General features: G+C 39.9%; 1 protein-coding gene across 1 annotated transcript in view; it reads right to left on the reverse strand.

Moving 5' to 3' along the window:
- Nucleotides 1-22687, reverse strand: part of slc37a1 (solute carrier family 37 member 1) — a 46412-nt gene that overhangs the window by 15125 nt on the left and 8600 nt on the right. Inside the window, exons 3-15 of the mRNA XM_046053294.1 lie at nt 17941-18022; nt 17382-17514; nt 17004-17082; nt 16174-16309; nt 15087-15163; nt 13338-13504; nt 12903-12955; nt 11734-11808; nt 9534-9656; nt 8918-9008; nt 7688-7750; nt 7461-7546; nt 4287-4335 (exon numbers count right to left, since the gene is read on the reverse strand). Coding sequence (XP_045909250.1) covers nt 4287-4335; nt 7461-7546; nt 7688-7750; nt 8918-9008; nt 9534-9656; nt 11734-11808; nt 12903-12955; nt 13338-13504; nt 15087-15163; nt 16174-16309; nt 17004-17082; nt 17382-17514; nt 17941-18022 — 1214 coding nt within the window. The remainder of the gene's footprint in view (nt 1-4286; nt 4336-7460; nt 7547-7687; nt 7751-8917; nt 9009-9533; nt 9657-11733; nt 11809-12902; nt 12956-13337; nt 13505-15086; nt 15164-16173; nt 16310-17003; nt 17083-17381; nt 17515-17940; nt 18023-22687) is intronic.

Below are 22687 nucleotides of genomic sequence, written 5' to 3' on the forward strand. Positions count from 1 at the left end.
CTCATTTCTGTACTTCTTTGCAAATTTCAATCTGGCCTTCCGATTCTTACTACTAATGAGTAGGTTGCCTCATGTGGTGTGGACTCTATATTTCTGCTCTGAGTTTTCTTCCAACAGTGGATTGTGATACCTTCACCCCTGCACTGTGGAGGTCGTTGGTGATGTCACTAACTGATATTTTGGGGGTTTTCTTCACAGCTCTCACCATATTTCTGTCATCAACTCATGTTGTTTTCCTTGGCCGCCCTGTTGGACGTCTGTTGCTCAGTACACCAGTAGTTTCTATCTTTTTCAGGACATCCCAAATTGTTGTGCTTGTTATGCCCAATGTTTGTCCAATGGCTCTGGTCGATTTTCCTTCTTTTCTCAGCTTGACAATGGCTTGCTTTTCTCCCATAGACAGCTCTCTGGTCTTCATGATGGTTTATCCTCTTTAACAGGAAATGCAGTCTTTATAGGTTTGAACCAAGGATGAAAACCTAGACTAGTCATGCAGAGCTATTTAATGTTTGGACAATCGACCTAAAAGGCAACACCTGGGTAACAAGAAACATCTGTCTGTCACATGTTCCAATAGTTTTGCACACTTGAAAAATGGGTGGGTTCAAACAAAGGGTGGTATGTCCTGAGTTGTTTAACACATCTAGATGTGAATACCACGAAATGAGAGCTGAAATTCTGAACTCTTGTCTCATCCTCATCTTTTGATCTTAAACCGATGAGGGGACTGTAGCTCATTGGATTAAAGATGATGCCTCATCAATCTGGCTCGATATCGAGAAGTCCCTATCCAATTGTCCACAAAAAAAAAAAAAGTACTTTTTATTGATAAACTGAAATATATTAAAAGCTTTGCAACCCAGTTACAATTAATACTGTTAGAACATGGAGGATTACACAGCATAAAGAAGGCAGATCAGGGCTTACGTCGGTTTTCACCCTGATCGCTGATAACCGTGACTTTCTCCCAGGAACCTTGTACAGGGCTTTCAAATGCTGGACAGTTAAGGGAATTTCTTCCCTGGGTGATCTTTTTGTTGGTCCAACCCTCATGACTTTTAATCAAGTTATGGAAAAATATGGCATATCAAGAAATTACCTTTTTTGTTATCTTCAGGTCAGAGATTTTATTGTAAAAGATACATCTCTGCTTGCTGATATGAATGTCACACAGATAGAGAAACTTACTGCCTTCTCAGAGCAATGCTTCCATTAGAACCTTTTATGCCAGTCTGAAGGATTGCTTAAATCTCGGCACTCGGACGCTTGGAATGATCTGGGAGAGGGAACTGGGTGTTGTGATAACTGAGGAGATGTGGGAGGACATCTGGGAGAATGCAAGGAAAGTATCTGTTTGTTACCAGACAAGAGTGATGCAATTTAAGATACTGCATAGAAGGGGTGTAACGGTACATATATTCGTACCGGACCGTTTCGGTATAGGACTTTCAGAACGGTGCACATGTGCACCAATTGCAGTCTTTAACTTTATATATTGGGCTTATTGTGTGTGTGTAAGATACGTAAATTCCGAGTTTCCACACGGACATATTAAGGCGGACCAAATCTCTGCCTTGTGGCACTACAGCGCTGCACAGGCAGACTTTAGCCCAGCGTCTCGCTAACTAGTGACTTAAGCATCACGGACAGAGCTTTAAGACCGTCCCTTATTGTTAAAGTCTTCTGTTTGGGAACACTTCGGTTTCCAGTGAAATACAACAACGGACAAGTTGACCAGACGAAAGCATTGGGCCGACATTTCTTAGTAGTGATCAGGTATGTTTCTGGCAACATGTCAAACTTGCTAACTCACTAATGGTATCACACGAAGGAGAAGGTCACTGCAACAAAGGAGAAAAAAATTAAAAAACGCCTTTTGGCATTTAAACAAACTTTACTCTTCGGCAAAGGGTTTTTTTTTGGTTTTTTTTTAAATCTGAGCAGGCCTTCCAGCTGGGATTGATAATACTCATTGATGGAATAAAAGAATAAGAATGCTGCACTGTAATCCATATTATTATTATTTTTATTAGATTTTATTAGCTATATGTGGTATTGTTTTGAGAATATTTTATTTAGTGGAGAACTTGTTAGTAGTTTGTAGCAGTATTTTATTTCTTATTGTCATTTATTTTATATAATTTATTTTTTATGTGTAATTTGGAAGAATGTTTAAAAAACTGTAAACTAATTTAGATTTTAACTAAAGTTCATAATAAACCAGCAGCAATTTAATGTTTGCCCCCCTACTGTACCGAAAAGAAACCGAACCGTGACTTCAAAACCGAGGTACATACCGAACCGAGATTTCTGGGTTCTGTTACACCCCTACTGCATAGAGCACATGTTGGTCCAAATTGTCTTTCCAAATACAGAAAGGATGTCTCTCCATTTCGTCAGAGTAAGACAGAAATTGGCGATCTTACTCACTGTATCTTGTCCTGTGTAAAAATACAACAATATTGGAGTGGTGTTCTGTTTAAAATACAGAAGGTTCTGAGGAAGGAGTTTGAACTTGACCTGGTTTCCCTCTTTCTGGGTCTTCCCAGTGGTCGTGTAACTGATATATATCAGAAAAAAAAAACTGTATAATGTTATGACATTCTGTGCCAGGAACAATATTCTTCAGCGCTCGATCTCAGATAAGGCCCCCTCAGTGGTGGGATAGGACAATAATGGAATTACATACCTCTGGACTTTCTCACCTGTCTTCTGCAGTCCAAAACTAATGCCATTGAAAGAATATGGAAACAATTTCTTGACTATATTAATGTAAATATTTCTGCTATACTGACAAGAGCATTTGTATAAAAAACTATTGTTTATTTCTGCTTTCTTTCCTTACTCAACTCCCATTAAATCCAAATTAGCTTTATTGGCATGAATGTATAGCAATTATATTTCACTTTATTCTGTATAATGTGCCTGTCACATTTACCTGGAATCTGGGTTTTTGGTTTTTGTGCTTCTCAGCTTGTGGTTGTTTTGTCTGGTCCTGTCTTCTGTATGTTTGTTTATAAAAAAATTAATAAAACAGAAAAAAAATTTACTTAATATGTGTGTTTTAATATTTTTGTCTGTTTTATTCTTCCTTTGCATTTTCTTCTCCATTTATTTCCCCAAAGGTATTTATTTCTGTCTCCCCTTTTTACATTTTGTTATGCAAATGAGGAGTGGCTGTGTCTCAAGGGGTCAACTTCTCGCCTATTGGTGGACAAGTCAGACGGCAGAGGTCGACTCTACATGCACGCATCAACAATGCTTGCTCCCCACACAGTCACAAGAGATGGCTTCCTTTAGTGAACTGAGGTGTTTAGCAACTCTATTTGAAGACACTACTACCAGACATGTCTTCCTTATTTTTTTGCGTGGAGCCCCTGACCTACAGAGTTTTCAGTTAATATAAATATGGATCCAGGCTTCTAGAAATCACTATCAGAGCGTATTTCTCGTTTTAACAAGCTTTATTTTGCATTATAAAAAGATATATTTCATGTTATTATGCCATATTTTCCTATTATTACTAGATAGCAAGTTATTTAGTTTTAACAATTTTTTTGTTATGACATATCACTTTTTCTTTTTATGTCAAAAACCTTCTCCTTATTTCACAAATTTTCTTTTATCAGAAGCGACTACCACTACGCACTACACACTGGACCACTCTAAAGATAAATAGGTTATACATGTTTTATGTAGCAAACTTTATAAAACTTGGCAACAAGGAAGTTTCTTGTAAAAAATAAATAATTTGGTATCTAGTAAGAACAAGAAAATATGTCATAATAACATAAAAAGATACCTAATTTTTACAAGATCCTTTTCACATTACAAAAACTAGAAGTAAGTTTTGTCTTGGTGAAAGCAATACGCTACTGTAGTTAGAACATTTTCACCTACACTTTATTAAATTAGAATTTCAGCTGATATTGGTCAGGCATTGAATAAGCCTACATCTAAATTAACTTGAAATGTATGTTTACTTTAGTTAAGTTATTATTTCAACAACAAATTACTGGTTTTGTTTAAAAAATGTCAAAAGGTCTTCAATGTACAAAGTTCAAATGCTTAATTTTGTCAGATCAATGGACCCAAAGACCCACACCTATTCATTATAGGCTAACTTTCATATTTGAGAAAATGGAAGCAGAAAATGTTTGACAGTTTTTATCATCAACAAGTAATTTATTCTCAAAAGTACTACTGAATAATTTTCTCTCAACCAACAAATGAATTAATCATCTAATCATTCAGCTCTAGGCTGAAGAATAAGAGCTGGCTCTTACCGATGGTTGGCCCCAAACCGAACTCACTGATCATGGAGAAGCCATACAGCTGCAGGACAAAAACAAAGCAGACAGTTAAAACACTCACATTTTCAGTTACCATTCATAATTTAAATGTCTAAACAAATAAGCAGCTGCCTGGTGTTATGTTCACCTAAAAAAAATGATATCTTCGTCTCATTTGTCAACACATTGAGTTATTAGAAAAGATTAAAAATGGCATTAAATGTGCCCCATTTCTTAATGTGCAAAACTGTGGTGCCTTTTATATTATGATGTTGAAAATTTTCGTGTCTTTTAAATTGTTTTGTATTACATATTTAATTTATGTTTAATTGCGTTGCTTTGTACCTTGTGACAAACTACCGAGGACTACAGATGGAAAATAGCCTTCGGACAAATTTTGCCTTATTTACATGTGTTCATTGATGTGCACTGTCCCTTTAAAAAAAAAAAAAGTTTCACTGCCAACCAGTGTTGGGCGTAACACGTTACTGTAATCAGATTACTTTTCTCTATAACTTCAGCAATCACATTACAGTTACTAATAACAAAATCATCGCATTACCTAGCAAACTGGTTCTTGTACTATCTGCATAATGGGAGGAGAAAAAAATAAATCAAACGTCCCTTTTCGTGAGTGCAAAGACATCTTTCGAGGGGTGGAAGTATTGTATTAATTTTGTGAAAGGATAGCGATACCCTCTAGTGCACCTGTGGCGAGGCTCTTTAGCCTGGGCAGTCTTGTGCTGACTCTGATGAGGAACAGGTTGTCTGACAAACGATTTGAGAGACTCAGGTATAACCACTCCTTTGATAAGCATGTCCAGTAAGAGGGAAAAATCTACTTTAAAGAGGTGGTATTCTGCTTTTTGGCTTTTCCCCTCTCCTTTATTGAGTTATTTCTCTTTTTTGTGCATGTAACAGGTTTGCAAAGTGAAAAAGCCAAAAGGGAGTTCCCATCTCCCACAGAAAACTCTGCTCTGAACCGCTTCAAAACAGCTGGTTTGTAGTCCAGCCCTTCACTTCCTGTACTTGTGACGTCACAATGAAAACGCGTCATAAAGCTTGCCGAGCGGCTAGCGGGGTCAGGCACGCCCTCAAACCAAGCTAGGCTGAGCGGAGGCCCTTTGGCTCGACTCGCCTTTGTTTGGGTTTCCATTGTAGAAATGTGCAAATGCAAATGCTCCGTACTTGTATAGCGCCTTTCTAGTCTTTTCGACCACTCAAAGCGCTTTTACAGTACATCTGCATTCACCAGTCACACACATTCATACACTGAGCCTAAGTGCTCAAACGGAAACTAACATTCATACACATTCATACACTGGCGGAACAGCCGCCAGGGGCAAATCGGGGTTCAGTATCTTGCCCAAGGACACTTCGACACGCAACCAGGGGGAGCCAGGGATTGAACCGCCGACCTTCCGATTAACGGCCAACCCGCTCTACCTCCTGAGCCACAGCCGCCCCAATGTTGCACCTGTACCTGCTTCCAGGTACTTTTTTTCATATCACCTTCGTCGAGGTTCCAAGCGAGCTGAGGGAAACTAAAATGTAACATGAAAACACGACAGACTGCTGATTGGTCAGAGAGAATATTCACTATTCACTGCATCATCATTGCTGCACCAGACAGAGGCCAGCAACAGAAAGATTTATATTTTACAGTTTGCTGCGGGGGAAGCCTGCGCCGACCCGCGGGAGAGGAAAACACAGCCGGAAGGTTTTCATACCGCTTATCTGTCTTTACATTCTGAACGTTTTACCTTAAAAAAGAGAAAGCTGTGTGGATCGCTGGTGTGTGTGTCGCATTGAACATTACGTCGCGGCACCTGTGTGTGGTGTCGCTATGACGAGAAGCTACGTACTATCTCTGGATACTATCTGCAATGGAAAACAGAGCAGGGCCGAGCAGAGGCGAGTCTATCGATTTGCGCTATGGTAGCATTTTTCAGCAAGACAGCATAGATCGTCAAAACACCGGCAACATGAAGTCCTGATGGTAAGATGTGGAACAATAATGTTGTGTGGTTGTGGACTTGTGAGTAACTTCTACCATCTGCTAGGTTACGGTCGCAGCGGCTTTGATTTGGATCACACTACCTTGTGTCTTACGACCCGCCCTTCTCTGCTTCTGATTGGCTAGTAGTCTTTACCTGGGAACTGTGCGTGTGCAACTCCCAACAAAGATTTTGTACAAGTAAGATGCATCACTCTGTAGCTCAAGAGCGGAGTGTGCAACACACAGGGTGAAAAGAGGAGCTGCAGCAATGTGCAGTATGAGAAAAATATGGTGTTTTTTGAAAACTAAACCATGTAAACCTGTTCTGGTACAACCCCTAAATAGGATTTTGAACCTGAAAATGAGCATAATACCGCCTCTTTAAAGCCATAGTTTGGCAAGTGAGCTACAGTAAGTTTGTTGTGTGGGTTTGGTCTGTTAACTGCACAGTTCAAATTGCATTACATATGATAAGTTTTTCCTTTGAAGTCTCAGCATCATCTGTTATTGTGATGAGGGCCAGTGTCTTATTTTTTTATTGGTATTATTTTCAACAAATTAATATTTACACTAGATGGTTGGAAGGACAACATATTTTAAGTTATGTAGTATTATAATGAAATTCATTATTTAAAAAATAAATGTTTCCAATGAAATAACCAATAAAAGTTTTAAGCATTATAGTACTGAACTCTAGCCTTGTTCTTCTCTTGACAAATGTTGGGCTGATGTTCACAACTCTGTTGTCAGCTTTGTAATATTAAAGACCATAAAAGAGAGATCATGCATATCTTCTCATTATAATAAGGATTTGGGTTGATCTAAGCATTTATCAGGTGTAACTTATTGTGCATTAAGCATGCAGTAATCCAAAAGTAATGTAACTAGTAGTGTATCTAGTTACTTTCAGTAGTGAGTAATTCAGTAAAGTAAGGCATTACTTTAAAAAAAAGTAACTAGTAATGTGTAATATATTACCTTTTTTGAGTAACTACCCCAACACAGCTGCCAACAAACATTTTGCCTCAGTGAAATATGTGTTCACTGAGGCATCTTGCTGGATGCTGGACAGAGGCCGGGTAACTTTAAAAAAATCCTTGATCTATTTACATCTATTTGATGTCTGTCATTGCTACTTGGATGAGTGTATCCGTGCAGTGTAAACTTACTGTGGGAGCAGCCAGCAGCAACATGACTGCACAGGTGGTGGCCCTCTTCCCCAGTTTATCAGAAATCACTCCTGCCAAGATCCCCCCTGTGCATGCATGATGCAACACACACACACACACGCACGCGTGCGCACACACAAACACATTATTCATACAGTGCACAAAAGTAAGTAAATACTTACACTAAGTGAATGTGGGAAGAACATTCATGTAAACAAAGCACCTACCAACGATTCCTCCCACATCAAACAGGGTGGAGAGATCTGCAGCCTTCTTGGCATCTAGATGAGCTGAGACACACACACTTAATTCAATTCTCTTTTTGGCAGTCTTTTGTCTGACACATGAATGGAGGTAACAAAACTGAGCGGGCTGCCTACTCTCTGTAAACAGCATAATAATGTGGCAGGCTAAGATACTGTATCAGCTTGGTCATCACATTGCAGATAATGTTAGAAAGCTGTGTAAAAATGCTGAATGAAAGGTCTGTACAACTGTACAAAAGGTCAGTCTCCACACTAGCCTCAAGTCTTCAGCCCCTTTCAGATGTGCTGTCCTTTACATTTATCTGGTGGCAATTTAACATGTTCTTTATTCTCTTTCAGTCTTTCAATTAGAGAGCATGACTTTTTGATTTCACATTCAGATGTTGTAATGCTTTCGTCTAAACCCACTCAAACAGCCCCTGCTGGCTCTTACATCTGCTCTGAATCTGCTCAGACTGCTTGCACTCAGGTAAGTTGTTACTTGCACAGATTTTGAGCTTCAGGGTGTATTACCTACACCAGTGCCTTACTTTTTACTATAATGGCTACATACTGTATAATATTAGCTGTACTGCACACCGGCCTAACATTGGGTTGTTGGAGGAGAAAACGATGTCCGCTTTGTGACTATGTCGCTGCCAAAGTCAAGGACCTCCAGAAAGTGTTTATTTGAATGGTGATAGTACTTCCTTCAAAATAAATTGATGATATCTTATTTGCAGTACGAGAATACATCCATGTTAATACTGGCTTTCAAGTGTTTTATGTTACAGGAACACTGTTGCTAGGCAACAAACAACAGTTAGTTTTTGGGGATGGAAATGTACCAACAGCAAAAGCAACTAGTCAACACATGTAAAAACACCATAGACAGTATATTACTGGATGAAGCGACCCCACTGGTTTCAATGGAGAGTAGTAAAGTCAGTATTTTCCTATGAAATACTACTACAGGCTACTTCCTGTTGGCACCAGGTTCTAGTTTGCATGATCGCGCAGCATAAGCGTGGTTCAGGACGTAGAGCCACAGCAGAAACCCCATAATTCTGGTAGCTGCATAGCTACACTATGCTGCACCAACAAAAAGTCTCTTGGCTCCATGTGTTTGTTCCTTCCGCTTTGTAGGTTGGCTGATTAAACTGTGATGATCCGAATCAGACAAATAAGGTTGTAGTTCTGTTTGGTTCTCACCTGCTTTGGTGATGTAGAGCGGCAACCAAAAGAGGAAGGTGTAGCTGACCAGCTTGGCAAACAGCAGACATAGAGAGAACTCTATCACTCCCTGGAGACAGACATTAATACAAGATTGTTGGTATAGTAGTTTTTCTGTGATTGAATTATACCTGCCTAGCTTAACTTTTAAAACTGGACTGATAAAATGATTCTGTTCTCTAGGTGCCCAGAAACACAACTCTTAAGAATGATAATGTTGCTCTGTTGCTGCAGTAGGGAATTCTTTTAAAAAGAACTTTCTGTCATATTTGCTAATCTGTCGCTATATACCCTGACAGCAGTACAAGAGACAGATAATTTGTGAAAAAAAATCAGGTTCCTTTGGCTCCTCATACTTTCACTGTGATTTATTCACTGTGACAGAAACAAATCCCAAGTGCTCAAAGAAATATACTGTTGCAGTATAAAAGTAGTGGCATATCTGTGATGTCCACAGATTAGATCTCATTTACTGACTCAGTGATGCTCAGAGGGATCAGTAGGACAAACAGAATAAGTTGTGCCCTGCAAGAATCAAGATGACTCTTCATTAGCTTGGACCTCAGACAAACATTTCCATTGACTTTCAACTGACTGGTATCCGTAGGGCTCCCATGAAGCTGATGGCAGACGGCTCAGATTCCCTCTTCACAACCACCATGGGTTGCATGGGGACACACACGCTGTCCCTGGGCAACAACAGCTCTGTGTCGTAACTCTGAAGGAGAGAGACGAGCAAGGCAAAGGTCAGAGGCTGCAGATTTAACAGTTTTTCTGTCCCAGGCACCCGTTCACCTGCTGATAAATGGCAATCCATCTGTTGATGACAACTGGACTGTTCATTCATTGTAGACATTGACTAGTTAACTGTTTTAAAGAGGTGGTATTACACTCATTTTCAGGTTCCAAATCTTATTTAGGAGTTGTGCCAGAACAGGTTTACATGGTTTAATTTTCAAAAAACACCATATTTTCACCATATTTTATTTGTCATTCTTCACAGTGCTGCAGCTCCTCTTTTCACCCTGTGTTGAAGGCTTCGCTTTAGCTATGGAGTGATACATCTCGTCTCTAAATGATCTTTGTTGGGAGTTGCACATGCCCAGTTCCTAGTTAAGGACTACTAGCCAATCAGAAGCAGAGAAGGGCAGGTCAGTGAGAAGCCAGTAAACACGGCTTCTTTTCAGCTGTACATGTTCCCGTTACCAGCTTGGCAACATGGACTGGAGCAAGAGTTTCAGAGTGGTGAGTTATTAATCTGTAACAACATTATCTTTCATCCATAAAGTTTTAACTGAGCTCTGTCTCTACATCACAGGAACAACTTTCTGTCCACTGACTGCCTGGAGGGTAGCTAGTGTTTGCCAGGGAGAGGAGGTGTGTGCTGCAGCTCACTGTTTTTCCACTGGTGTTTTTGAGGGGGTGTCAGAGTAGCTGCTTGGCGAGCCTTACATGAGGCGTATTTAGCTTTCAAAAGGGAAGCGGCTGGACTGCAAACGAGCTCTTTTCAGTTTAGAGCAGGACTTTGGGCTTTTTCACTTTGCAAACCTGTTACATGCACAAAAAAGAGATATAACTCAATAAAGGAGAGGGGAAAAGCCAAAAAGCAGAATACCACCTCTTTAAAGGTGGAAGGATTAAAGTAGGAGAGTAGGCCTCAGAGAACTGCATATTGATTTAAATGGTGCTCCTAATTTTTGTGCTGGTGCTCCTAAAATATTCAGTTGAGAACACCAGTGCTGCTTGTGGAACTAGTTAGTCTAGATCCCTGAACGGCCCACTCTGGAGTCTGGAAAGAACAATTGCATGTGGTAAGCCCAGCCCACCCAACTATCATTCCAATAAAGTTAAAGAAACTTTGAATACACATGTCCTGACTTTCCCGCACTTGCATACTCATGGACTTAACCGCCATGTTCCCGCACGGGAAGTCCACGAGTACAGAGTGCTGTCTAAATCTAAAAGCATTAGGACTCAGCATAAGAATGCCTTTTCAGTTATCATCAAGCACCCCCAAAATGTGAATGCTGCTGAAGGAACCATGAAACACCTGGAAGCAATGAAGGAACTGACCTTCCTGTTTTGCACACTATCCTTGTAACAGTAGTATGCCTAAATGGATTACAATGACATGTTGGTTACTACATTGTTACTACATGGCAGGAAACTCCACCACTACCGACTCTCACACCGTTAACTATAATCGATTTACACAGGGCTACCAGTTCCCCAGTACAATCTAAAGCAGTTCATTCCTGGACTATTATTTGATTGTTCTTGGGGCTGTACCTACTGGTGATGAAAGTGCTTCTGAATGAATTTTCCCCTGAAAACACATGTTCTCAGTATGCTTCTCACTACATGTAATGGCTCATACATGAATAAGATTTCATTTAAGATTTTCAGTATTTGTGGTTTTCTCAGTGCTCTTCTCACTGGTTTAAAGTGGGAGGGGCTCAGATGAAAAAAAGTTAATGTCAGATACTTCTATGCATCAATCCGGATATAGAAACATCTGAATCAGAATCTGATAATGGTTGGTTGGTTGTCACTATCAATCAAATCTGATTTAACCAACACAGTCCAGATGAAGAAGCTAAAGAAGTAAATTCCTAATAAATAATACCTAAATCTCTTATCTTTTGTTTATTATGTAGTAATGAATATTTAATATTATAGCGGGGGAAAAATCTGAATAAATCCAATTTTTCAGGGGAAACACAGATATACAGAGACAGGAGCATTGCATGTACAATACATTAAGTATTAACATACACACAGAGACAGTCACACACCTGGGTTTTGCTGTCCTTATACTGCAGATACACCTCAGTTTGTCCATTTATGCCATTCCAACTCTTTGTTGGAAACTGCTTGACAAGACAACAAATCGCATTATTAATATTCATACGTTCATGTTCATTTTTTCCAGGCGTTAAATCTGGTGTTATTCTATATCTTTCTTATTGCCAATTAATCCCATGACAAGACCTAAACCAACAGTGCGTTAGTCAGCAGGGTGATAAATAAGCAAAAACACAACATAAATGTCATCAATTCTGTTCAGTTAAACTCCATTATTCCAAAAGACATTTCCTCAGTTTTACACAGAGCATGATCGGGATTTTTTTTAAATCTTTTTGGGGCATTTTGTGCCTTTACTTGATAGAGCAGTGGATAGAGTGCGGACAGAGGGAGAGAGATGGGGGGCGACAGGCAGCAAAGGGCCGCAGGCTGAATTTGAATCCAGGCCAATACAGTAAGGACTAAGCCTTGTACATGAGGCACATGCTCTACCAACTCGTCATCGTGACTTTTATGATTATTTACCCGTATGTTATTCAGAAATGTATCACTCAATCCAGCCTTATTCCACGATACAAAGTTGACCAGTTTTTGGCTAGACAACCTTCTAACAGATGGTTTAAGTTAGTCTCAATAATGGGCCTGCATGAAGTGCCAGTATAAGATAGAAAATAATTTTTTGGAACTTTGAATAATGCAAAGCTGCCATACAGGAGTCACAGAATTACAATATAGGGCTGGAAATGCAGTATAACAGGTCTCCTTTAAGGACGCATTCAAAGTGGATCCCTGTCATCTTGTCCTTTCATGGAGTGAAACTTTATTGAAATAACTGGGGCAATTGTCTTAAATTCACATCCCAGTAGATGTTAATACCTTTGGTGCATCAATTAGTAATTAATGTTTGAGAACCGATGACTGTTTTTTCAGCCCCCGTGCCCTGTATAGAAACATCTGTATAACTCATAATCCTATTATATTCCAAAGATCCAGCAATGGATGTAAATCCTGAGGCAGTAATGGATGCTGATAAAGATTACATGGTAATACATATAAAATACAAGCACACACAGTAATTAATAATCAAAATAAAAAGAAAGAAGACTGTGTTTCCATTTACTACAAAAAGACAAACAAAGAAAAGGGTGTATATACTCACACTCTTGCCTTGACAAGAATTTCTAGCGTACATGCTTTTCAGGTCATTTGGATCTGAAGAGGGAAAATATATAGGTTAATTTGATCCTCTATGTAGAGAAGAAGAAGAAGAGATGCTTGTTTTTTAGTGAGCCAGCAAACTGAAAAGAAAAAAAAACTGCCAAAGAAATCAGGATTCCATAGCTAAATCCACTTCTTTTTTTATGCAAGTAAAATATGTTCTCTAGGAAGTCACAGACCTTTGTACCAACCATTTGTTTGGGAATTAGCAGCGTAAATGGAAACTCACTTTACTAAGGAAGAAAAGGGGTTTACTGTGTCCACTTTGAGAAAGTGCAGGAACTGCACAAGTAGCTAAATTTAAGTTAATAAACAAGTCAATCAGCAAAATAGTAAGATATTGTAGCCCTCCAGCCAATGACAAGTCTGCACGCACGCTCAATGAGGAAGAGGAAGCAGACAACGCCCATAGCTGCAATGATGAGCCCCGGTACGATGAACGACAGGCCCCAGTTTGAGGAGACCCAGTAGCCGGCAATCAGGGAGCCCAAGATGTTTCCCACTGAGGTGTGAGAGTTCCACAGCCCCATGATGAGTCCACGCCTGGCAGGAAGACAAGATAGCAGCAACAAAGACACATCAGGGTAGTGGAGGCTGAGAGTCCAGTTTCATTGTTATTGTGTTAAAATTGAGCTGTTTCATTAGATTAAATGAGTTTGTAAGAGAGAAATGTATCAAACCTTCGCTAAAGGCTTGTGCAGACTACACGACTTAGTTCTGGCAGCAGATCGCTGTGCTGTTCAGACTACACAACCTGCCGTCTTGTGACGGGAGTCTTGAAGTCGTTGTGGCGTTCACACTACGTGAATGATCGGTGACAGGGGTCACACACTACACGAGCTGACAACTGTCACCCGACGCTGGTCTCCAAACCATGTTTTATTGTGTTTTGTGAGGTGACCTTGAGTGTTCAGAAAGGCGCCTATAAATAAAATGTATTATTATTTTTATTATTATTAACTATAAAGACAAAGAATATGGGTGAAAGAATGGATTATCACATGCAGGTAGCAGGGATCGTCTGAGTTCCAACAACGCTCCATCTTTGGATTAGGTGGGAGTTAGACGGAACTTCCAAGATGGTGACAGATGGAGCCACCCACACTGAGCTTCAAAGCCACGCTCAGAAAGCTATGCTTAATGTCTCGGAGTCTATGGCCATGTTTTATACAGTCTATGTGATTTTTGAATTTATAGTTAGTTATAGTTTTTTATTACTGAATGAAAAAAAAGGTGTTGAAGTTAAATCAGAAATGCTCATTAAATGTTCAGGGTGTAAGTTTTAGTGGCATCTAGTGGTGAGGGTAGCAAATTGCAACCAGCGGCTCACGGTGCCTTCACAAGCTCCTCAGGTCCCATTTCCCAAGTCGTTCTTCCGACATCAGTGTGTGTTCATGTGCTTTTAAGTCAGAATGTGGAATCAACATGGACACTGCTACAAAGGTGTGTTGGATTAACATTATCAGAGCAAATAAACACACAGACATATAGTTCACTCTACATGGATAGCAAACTAATCGTTATAACCATATTACGGATTACATGTTTGCAAAATATACATATGCAATACGAGATTTTGCACAATTCAAAGTTCTGTAGTCCCATGTACACTTTATTTCTCTTTTTGCAAAAAGAGAGGAGGAAAAAAAGATTCTGATTATTCCAACACAACATGAATGCATGTCAGTGCTCACCCCTCCCTTTCCGAGCGAGCAGGAGAAGCTACAGTGGCCGACACGCTCTGTTGGTTCTTGTGCTAAATATTATGCATGGTACTCCATTTGTTCAAATTTATCTTCTTTTCTTACTTCTAATAAACCAGACTAGTACTACTATTACTGTTACCTGTGGTGTATGTAGATAGAAATGGCTCATTCTAAGGTAATAAAAACACAACTGTTCTTTATGCAAGGACTTTCACACCAGTGAAAACATAGTTGGTTGGATATTATATCGCATTTCTGTCAATAGATCCTCTTACAAATTACACACTGAACCTTTAAGCCCCTGACTCACTTTTAAGTAATGCTTCATCCAAAACCACAAATGTTCTTTACTACAGAAGCCAAATTGAAATCCATATTGTATTTTTTCCTCTGCTAAATTCAGTCTGAGAAGACCATACCTTCCTTTTCCAAACCAGTTCCCGATGCAGGTCACTAGACTGGGCCAGCCAGTGGTTTGGACCAAGCCGTTAGCTACCTGAAATCATAAAAGGATAAATGAGGACAGCATATTGTTTTATTTGAAGTGTTGTTCTTTTTACTGATAACTTACACTGCACTGTAACTTTTACTGTCCTGTTTTCTTTTTCTTTTTTAGCTTTTTATTATTTTCCATTTAACTCTTTTAACCCTGATTGTAACACTGTAACTTTTATTATATTTTATTTTGCTTTTAAACTTTTACATATTTCCCTGTTGCTTTTATGTTTTATGTAAAGCACTTTGAATTACCTTGTTGTTAAATTGTGCTATACAAATAAACTTGCCTTGCCTTGATTTTATATGTTACCATAATAATGGTTAATATGGTATAACTCTTAATTATAGGCTATGTTGTGTGTGTAGCATGAAGGGACTACAAATTTGTTTCGTTATGCAGCCTTGTGCTGTATAATGACTAATAAACAACCTTGTACCTTGTAACCTGACTATGTAGTATATGTGTACGTGTGTGTCTCTTGTGTGTTAACCATCTCAGATGCTGTGTATATTTGGAGTCGCAGAATAGGTTATTTATTAATTTTCTTATGTGACAATACTTTCCACAGTGTCTTTAATAGGGTTGGATACCAGTACCAAAACCAGTACCCTTAAAGTGATACCGATACCATACAGATACCAACAGTACTTCATTCGATACCTTGCATAAAATCCCACCTGTTGAAGCCATAGTAGTTGATTGGTAGCCTATTATTATTTTTATTGTTGTTATGGACAAGCAAAGTTATCCATTCTATTTTTTCTTGTTTCAAATAACTGTTATATAAAAGTATTGTGAAAATTTATCAGATTGCTCTCATCCTATAATTATAACTAATCTGTGCCCTAAGCAGAGAGGTAAAGAGGATTTCCCTCATAGCAAATGAACCTGTGCCATGACCATGCTGTGACTAGTGCAAGTTGGCACATTAATCCTTGTGGTCTCTGCTTTAACTTGTTGCCAAATGTGATATTTCATGATTTACTAATGCATTATGAGGGTCTCACCTGGACAAATATATAGAAGCCAAGGCTGTGGATGTTGTAGACATAACCCAGTCCAAACAGGCAGGTGAACAGACCACTGGTCAGCATGCCCACTGTTAGGTACAGTCGAATGGGCAAACGCTCCCCAATGATGCCGCTGCATGGGCAGATAGTGGTGACATGATAATAATCACAACAAATTAGTCTCATCAGTTAAGTCGTTAAATATTTACCTACATACAAGCTTTGTTTCATAACCTCCACAGAGGAGATTAGGGGCCCTATACACATTCACTGCAGCAGGCTGTCGCTGCCAAGATAGAGGCAGTGTCTCTATTTAATATGAGACAGGTTTACGCACAAGGCATAGCAGCGTAAGCAGTGTAGCTCAGACACTGATAAACCACAGAGCTAAGAAGTTTCATACACGTCCACACTTCTGTCCATAATCACGCTTCCTCTCTCTCGCTCATCCACCAGAGCGCTCTCTCTCTCTCTCTCTCAGAGACTGCATTTTGATCAATTGGTGGTTTTTATAATGTGCCATTCATCCAACATTTAAAGCTATCAGTTGATATTTTGACTGGTTTCATTCATGTTACGACAAAACACACTTAATTAACTTAAGATGATTAATTAAGAGACTAAATACAACCCTTTGTGCTGTGCACCTGACTTCGCAACCTGATTATGCTAGCAAAAGTAAATCTGGACACACCCTACCTACATGCACTTGCGCATTTTAAAGTTTTTAAATATCTAAACCTGCTGAGGGAATTCAGTGAAAGTTTCACCACAGGACAAGGGACTCATTTACAGTGATGATCCACATCCAGTTCTTGTTATCTCACCTGAGGTACATTCCCACTGCATAGGCACAGAGGAAGGAGTAGTCCATGGCTCCCAGTAGCTGTTTGTAGTTCCTTTTATCTGAAAAATAAAGTGTTGTAAAGCTTATAGTCAGCTGTGTTTATAGGTCTCTATGCTGCCACATCCTTCCGTGATCAAAGCTACAGAAAACAAGCTGTAAAAGCAGCTACGTGCTTTACAAACTCATTTTATAATGTTTTTAAGTGTGTAATTAATATTAGAATCTGACATGCTTGAAGGTGCTATGGGTACTGTATTACAAAGATATCATGTTGACTCAGTAATATCGAGATGGGTTTGTCACTCATTGAAATCCCCCCCCAAAATGCTTAAAAGTCAAGAGTCAAGAAGATACAAACCAAAAGGCTTCCAGCTACAGTCCATGTCTGTGTGGAAAGATGGCAGGGAGGGCAGATGGCTGCCACTGTCGCCGCTGCTAGAGGCAATGGTGGCTAGTTCAATTACAGACGAGCAGTTCTTATGGAGCTCGCTCTGTTGATACAAAACAACAAGGGCACCATTCAGTTGGCCAGAAAACACCATGTGTTACAGGCACAGACTGTGATATAAAATACACAGTATGTTCCCGAGATGTACATCTTTCATCTAACCATATGTTCTTTATCCATCCAAGTTTGACTTGCTACGTGAAATAAAAAGAACAGGGACATTTGATGACATACACACATTTGAAACCACTAAACCAAACAGAAGGTTGACTGGCTTTTTATTTACACCTGTTCAATGATACAGTAAACAAGCAAACATGAGGCAACAACACATAAAAGCATCAGGACATTACATTGCCAACAATGTCTTTTGGAGAGAAAGAGAACCAAAGCTGTGTTCAAGAAGATACCAACCTAGCCTCTAAATCTGTATGTAGATGAACGTGAGCTATAACAATGAGTTATTTACCTTGACAATGCTAATGGGTTTCCTGGAAAGGTGGAAGCTGGTGTAAAGCAGGAAGGTGAGGATGAAGGTGAAAGCTCTGTACCTGCAGAGAAGAAACACAAGAGGGCAGCACTGAGACCTGAGGGTTATTTAACGGCCACATCTGAGTGAGAAAACGGCTGAAAGTAACACAATCTGTGACTATCTGCACAGTCTGAATCGTTTCAGTTGTTTTTTGCCCCACACTGATGCAGAAATATATTTTCCTGTGATAATTGTACTACATATTACTCAATACTGACATAAATCCATATCAGAAACATTAAAGGTTTTAAGGAAAGTAGCCTAATTAATGTCTGTTATTGTTATAATAATCATAACACAGCTGTGATCTGGAAATTGGATTCATGTGCTGCCAATAGGATGATTGAATAAAATATTGATTATTAATAAGACAAGGTTTTGATGTTTATTTTGGATAAACTGTTATATTAATTTTTGTTTAGAATACACAAACATTTGTCATTAGATTAATCAACTGAGCCAACTAAGCCAATCAAGTGGTTTAACTTACATAAGGGTGTACTACGCGTGTGTGACTACTACTACGAATGATAGTCGTAGTAGAACCTGTGGGGAATTTTTTTTTAAACCTTATTTTAGGGCAAAGTCATCAAATATTTTCAGCTTTTTTATTAGATTTTACTGCTGATTCAATACATGCAGTTTTTATGTCCCAGTGACCATTTAAAGTGCAGTTATGACTCTCCCCCCGGCCTGGTCTTGCCCAGAGGAATTCCAAAGATGGCTGCCGACATGGCTTTAAGGACTTTGCAGATACCAAGGTGTGTGGCCGACATTACGCCTCTCCAGGTCCTATTATGTAACACGCACATCTAGAAATATGTATATGTATTAATCAGCCAGAATGACGCACTCTACAACTGAGTCAACCTCCCATTTCTGGCTGACGTCAGATCAAACTGTTGGAAAATATTTAGGCACACAAAGTATAAGCTATTTCAGGTGTGGCTGAGGTCTAATTACACATTAAATATGTGATGAGAGTATTATCCTGCAGACATATTCCTTGTTAAAGGAACATGTCTGCACCTCACGTCTAGACTAAAACGGTGAAAACGAAGACCTAAAATGGAGAAGTTTGAAAACGTTTTTCATTTTATAACTCCGGAGAGCGTTTTATTGCAGACGGTTAAAAACGGAGGACTTTAGAAACAATGACGCACACTCATTTTTGGTCTCTGATTGGGTCTCATAAGTCCTGCAAAGAAGAAACACTGTGCTACTGACAGAGTTTTTGACTTGTTATTTTTATTAAAATATTTTGTACCATGCAAATAACACTTACAGCCTACACTTTTACTGTGCATGTCACCGTATTTACTTTGTTTTACAACTCTGTTTTCCATCGCCACAGCCGTTTTTAAACTCCAGAGTTACATTCAGAAACAGTCCCAGCTCGTTATTGGTCCATGCAAAATAAAATCTGGTGCGGCTCTTCGTCTGCATTACTTTGTTCTTTCAGCGAATCACCGCCACGCACATGCCCAGTGTACCTGAAAGGCCACTTGATATGCGTTTTCAGTCGTTTTAATGTAGATACAGATCAGTTCTGATACATATGGTGTGTACAGGTCAGGAGGTCTGCTGCACTGCTGCTGTAGCCTGCAGTCACAGTTGCACCACCACAGATATCGTAAAAGAGAACAGACGGACTCATTTGTGCTCCTGACAAAGCCTCATTTCATCATTCATCAATGTCAATGTTACACCCATCTACAGTTTAATCCAGGATATCCTGCACCTTGTATGTGTACTTTAATTTGCAATTCTTTTTTTTGCTTTAGCTCTCCCGTCATGTTTACACTCATTTGTGAAATGAACTGTTTGCCATCCTGATGTCTGAATGTGTGTGTGTTCAGTGGTAATGAGTAGATTGACGGTAATCATCGGCAGGGTGAAGAGCAAACAGCTGAAGCTGAGCCAGAAATCTGCCTCTCATCTGTTCTAAAGTACATCAAGATGGCTTTCCAGGCCCTTTAGCAGATACTGGAGAAGGACCAAGAAGCATTTTGAGAAGAGCAACTGCTGGATGGCATGCTGTGACTCTATTCCAGTGTACGTCAACAGCTAGACAGCTGGCAAGACACAGCCTCAGCTCCACCACACAGCATAGTGTGTGGTAAAGCTGCACATGACTAACTAAAGAGAAATCTCCTAATCATAATACAACCTACTGCACTTCATGACTGTTTTAGAACGAAAAACCTCAAGCAAAAGGGCTCTCAACAGTTCAAAAATCCTGAATGAATGAATGAAAGAATGGCATAATATGTAGAGCTGAACAATGTTTATCCAATTGAAAATACATTTAGCAGTTTCACATTTTAATATGTTATTAAGTCACACAGACAATGGTGTGTTGTTCCGATTTTGACTTCCACCAATTAAACAAATAAATAAAAACAGCTTAATCGAATTAAAACATTATTGTGGCATGCTGTTTTGCAATAAGCCCCCCCTAAAAAGCCCCAACTCTCTCTCTCCGCTGTGATGTTTACTTTTGAACTGAGATGACAGAGTTGTAACTGCTACAACTTGCTAGTTACCGATAATAGCTTTAGCCTACATGCATCCTTACATGCTTACTAATTACTTGTTCGTGATACTAACCATTCAAACGGTCCGTTGTGAATGTATTTGTGGGACAGAGAGAGAGAGAGGGAGCGAGCAAAAGGAGGTGCTGAGTGAATATGTGCACACTGATTCTAATCTTGTTCAATTCTAGCTCCGTGTTTTTTGTGTGAACAAATTGAGAAAGAAGTTATATTACCAGGCAAGGCAAAGACCCGTGTTAACAATGGTGAAGCCAATTGCCAACGTTGGACATTCGACAGGTAGCAGGGATCGTCTGAGCTACAGAGAGAGCTCGAGGTCAGTGAAAAGTGTTTTGCGATGAAAAAGTAGCTGCCTGCTCTGCCAGTTACCTGCTCTCATTGGTTGGGGGTGGTGGAGCCGCCACCACCAAGCAAAAGTACTTCTTAAACGACGCATCAATGAAAGAATCTATAGAAGCTTTGAGTACTAAAATCATTGTTAGCTGCAGCCCTAGTCCAACGTAAAACTAATATCCAACTTGAAACTAACTTCACCGCAGTCCGTTCTTCCACAGGTGCTGGTGTTGCAGACATACAATGGGCGAGCCACACAACACTATCCAGCAGTGCCAGCCATTATGTGTGTGTCAGTCAGGTAATGTTAAATGACTTGTCCACGGACATTCAGCTTACTTAATAGTTCGCCAAGACATGCTGTTGTTGTGATGTTATATAGTAGCAGGAAAGCTGTGAGTGTCGTCGTTTGAAGCTGCTGTGCTGCTCTGGGACTGTGTCTCGTCCTCTCATGTTAGCTTCGCAGCAGTAAGTAGCGTCAGTTTGCTAATCCACAACCTAACAAACATTAGTTACATTATTTGCTGTGTTGTTGTTCACTGTATCATGGTATTTGTCATGGTGCAGGCTTTCTCCAGAATCGCATACCCCACCTTTATAATGCAGAGAAGTATCCCAGATACTGTTGTAAATGCCATATTTCACTGAAGTTACAAAAAACAGCATTTGACATTTATTTTTAAAAGACTTACGCTGCTCTATAGTGGACTTTTTATTCAAATGCAATAAGTGAAACAGCGCCCCTAGTCTGGCCCGTATGCAGGAAATACATAGGGCCAGATTTACTAAAGGTTTGCATGAGTAAAAATGTGTGCAAATGTGATATCACCAGCAAATTAACATGTAAGCTGATCTACTAACGGTGTGCATGGAGAATGACGTCTTCCAAAAGTGCAATATAGCACCGGTTGATCATACTTTTACCTTAATGAATATGCAGTTTGGGGCATTTCAATTTTATTGCGCAAAGTACTGAGAGGGTAACATGCAAATACATTTACACGTAATGTGATCTACCAAGCCTAAAAGCAATTTCATGTTAGTGCAAAGTGCAATACTATTGTATTAACATTCATGCCAATAAAGCAAATTTTGTTTTTCTTCGTGGCACTGCGGAGAGCCCCCAGCTGCAGTAGTGCATGGATCACGTGTAAAATTCATCCACGATCACCAACTGTTCACAGCGCGCCAGTCGTAATAGTGACAGAACCCATTGTAGGTATCGGAGAGGGAATGGGGCGTTGGAGCGTACGGGGCCAGGGACAAGAGATCGCAGGGCGACCGGGCACGGTGTACTCAGGGCCTGTGTCCACCAAAGCATTTTTTACCAGCTGAAAACACCTAGCTGGGAGCGCTAGGGTGCGTTTTGGAGGCGCAGTGTTTTTTTTCAAGACGCCATGATTGCTATGGAGAGCTGATCTAACAAGCCCCGCCTTGATGAGAGGACTGACACTGATTCTACTAGAATCTGAAGGCCGGCTGAGCGATCTCAAACACCTGGGTGTGTATCCCACCCACTGAAACCAACCTTTTGTCTTGTTAATCTGGAGGGGGATCTCAGCTAGGTGCAATCAGTCCTAATGCACAATACCAGTATGCAGTTAGGCTCATACTGCTTTAACGAAACCTATCACTGAAGCATCAGCGTATGTGTCTGCTCCTTGGGTCAAGACCTACTTGGGTAAAGACCAGCTAGTCCACCAATCAAGGCCACCTACTAGAGTAGTTTTTTCCAAGCACAGCTACTCCCCTAAAGTCACCGGCTGAAACTCCACTTACGCCATGGGCTACCATAC

The sequence above is a fragment of the Micropterus dolomieu genome, linkage group LG07 (assembly GCF_021292245.1).
Source record: "Micropterus dolomieu isolate WLL.071019.BEF.003 ecotype Adirondacks linkage group LG07, ASM2129224v1, whole genome shotgun sequence".
In the NCBI taxonomy this organism is placed as follows: Eukaryota; Metazoa; Chordata; class Actinopteri; order Centrarchiformes; family Centrarchidae; genus Micropterus; species Micropterus dolomieu.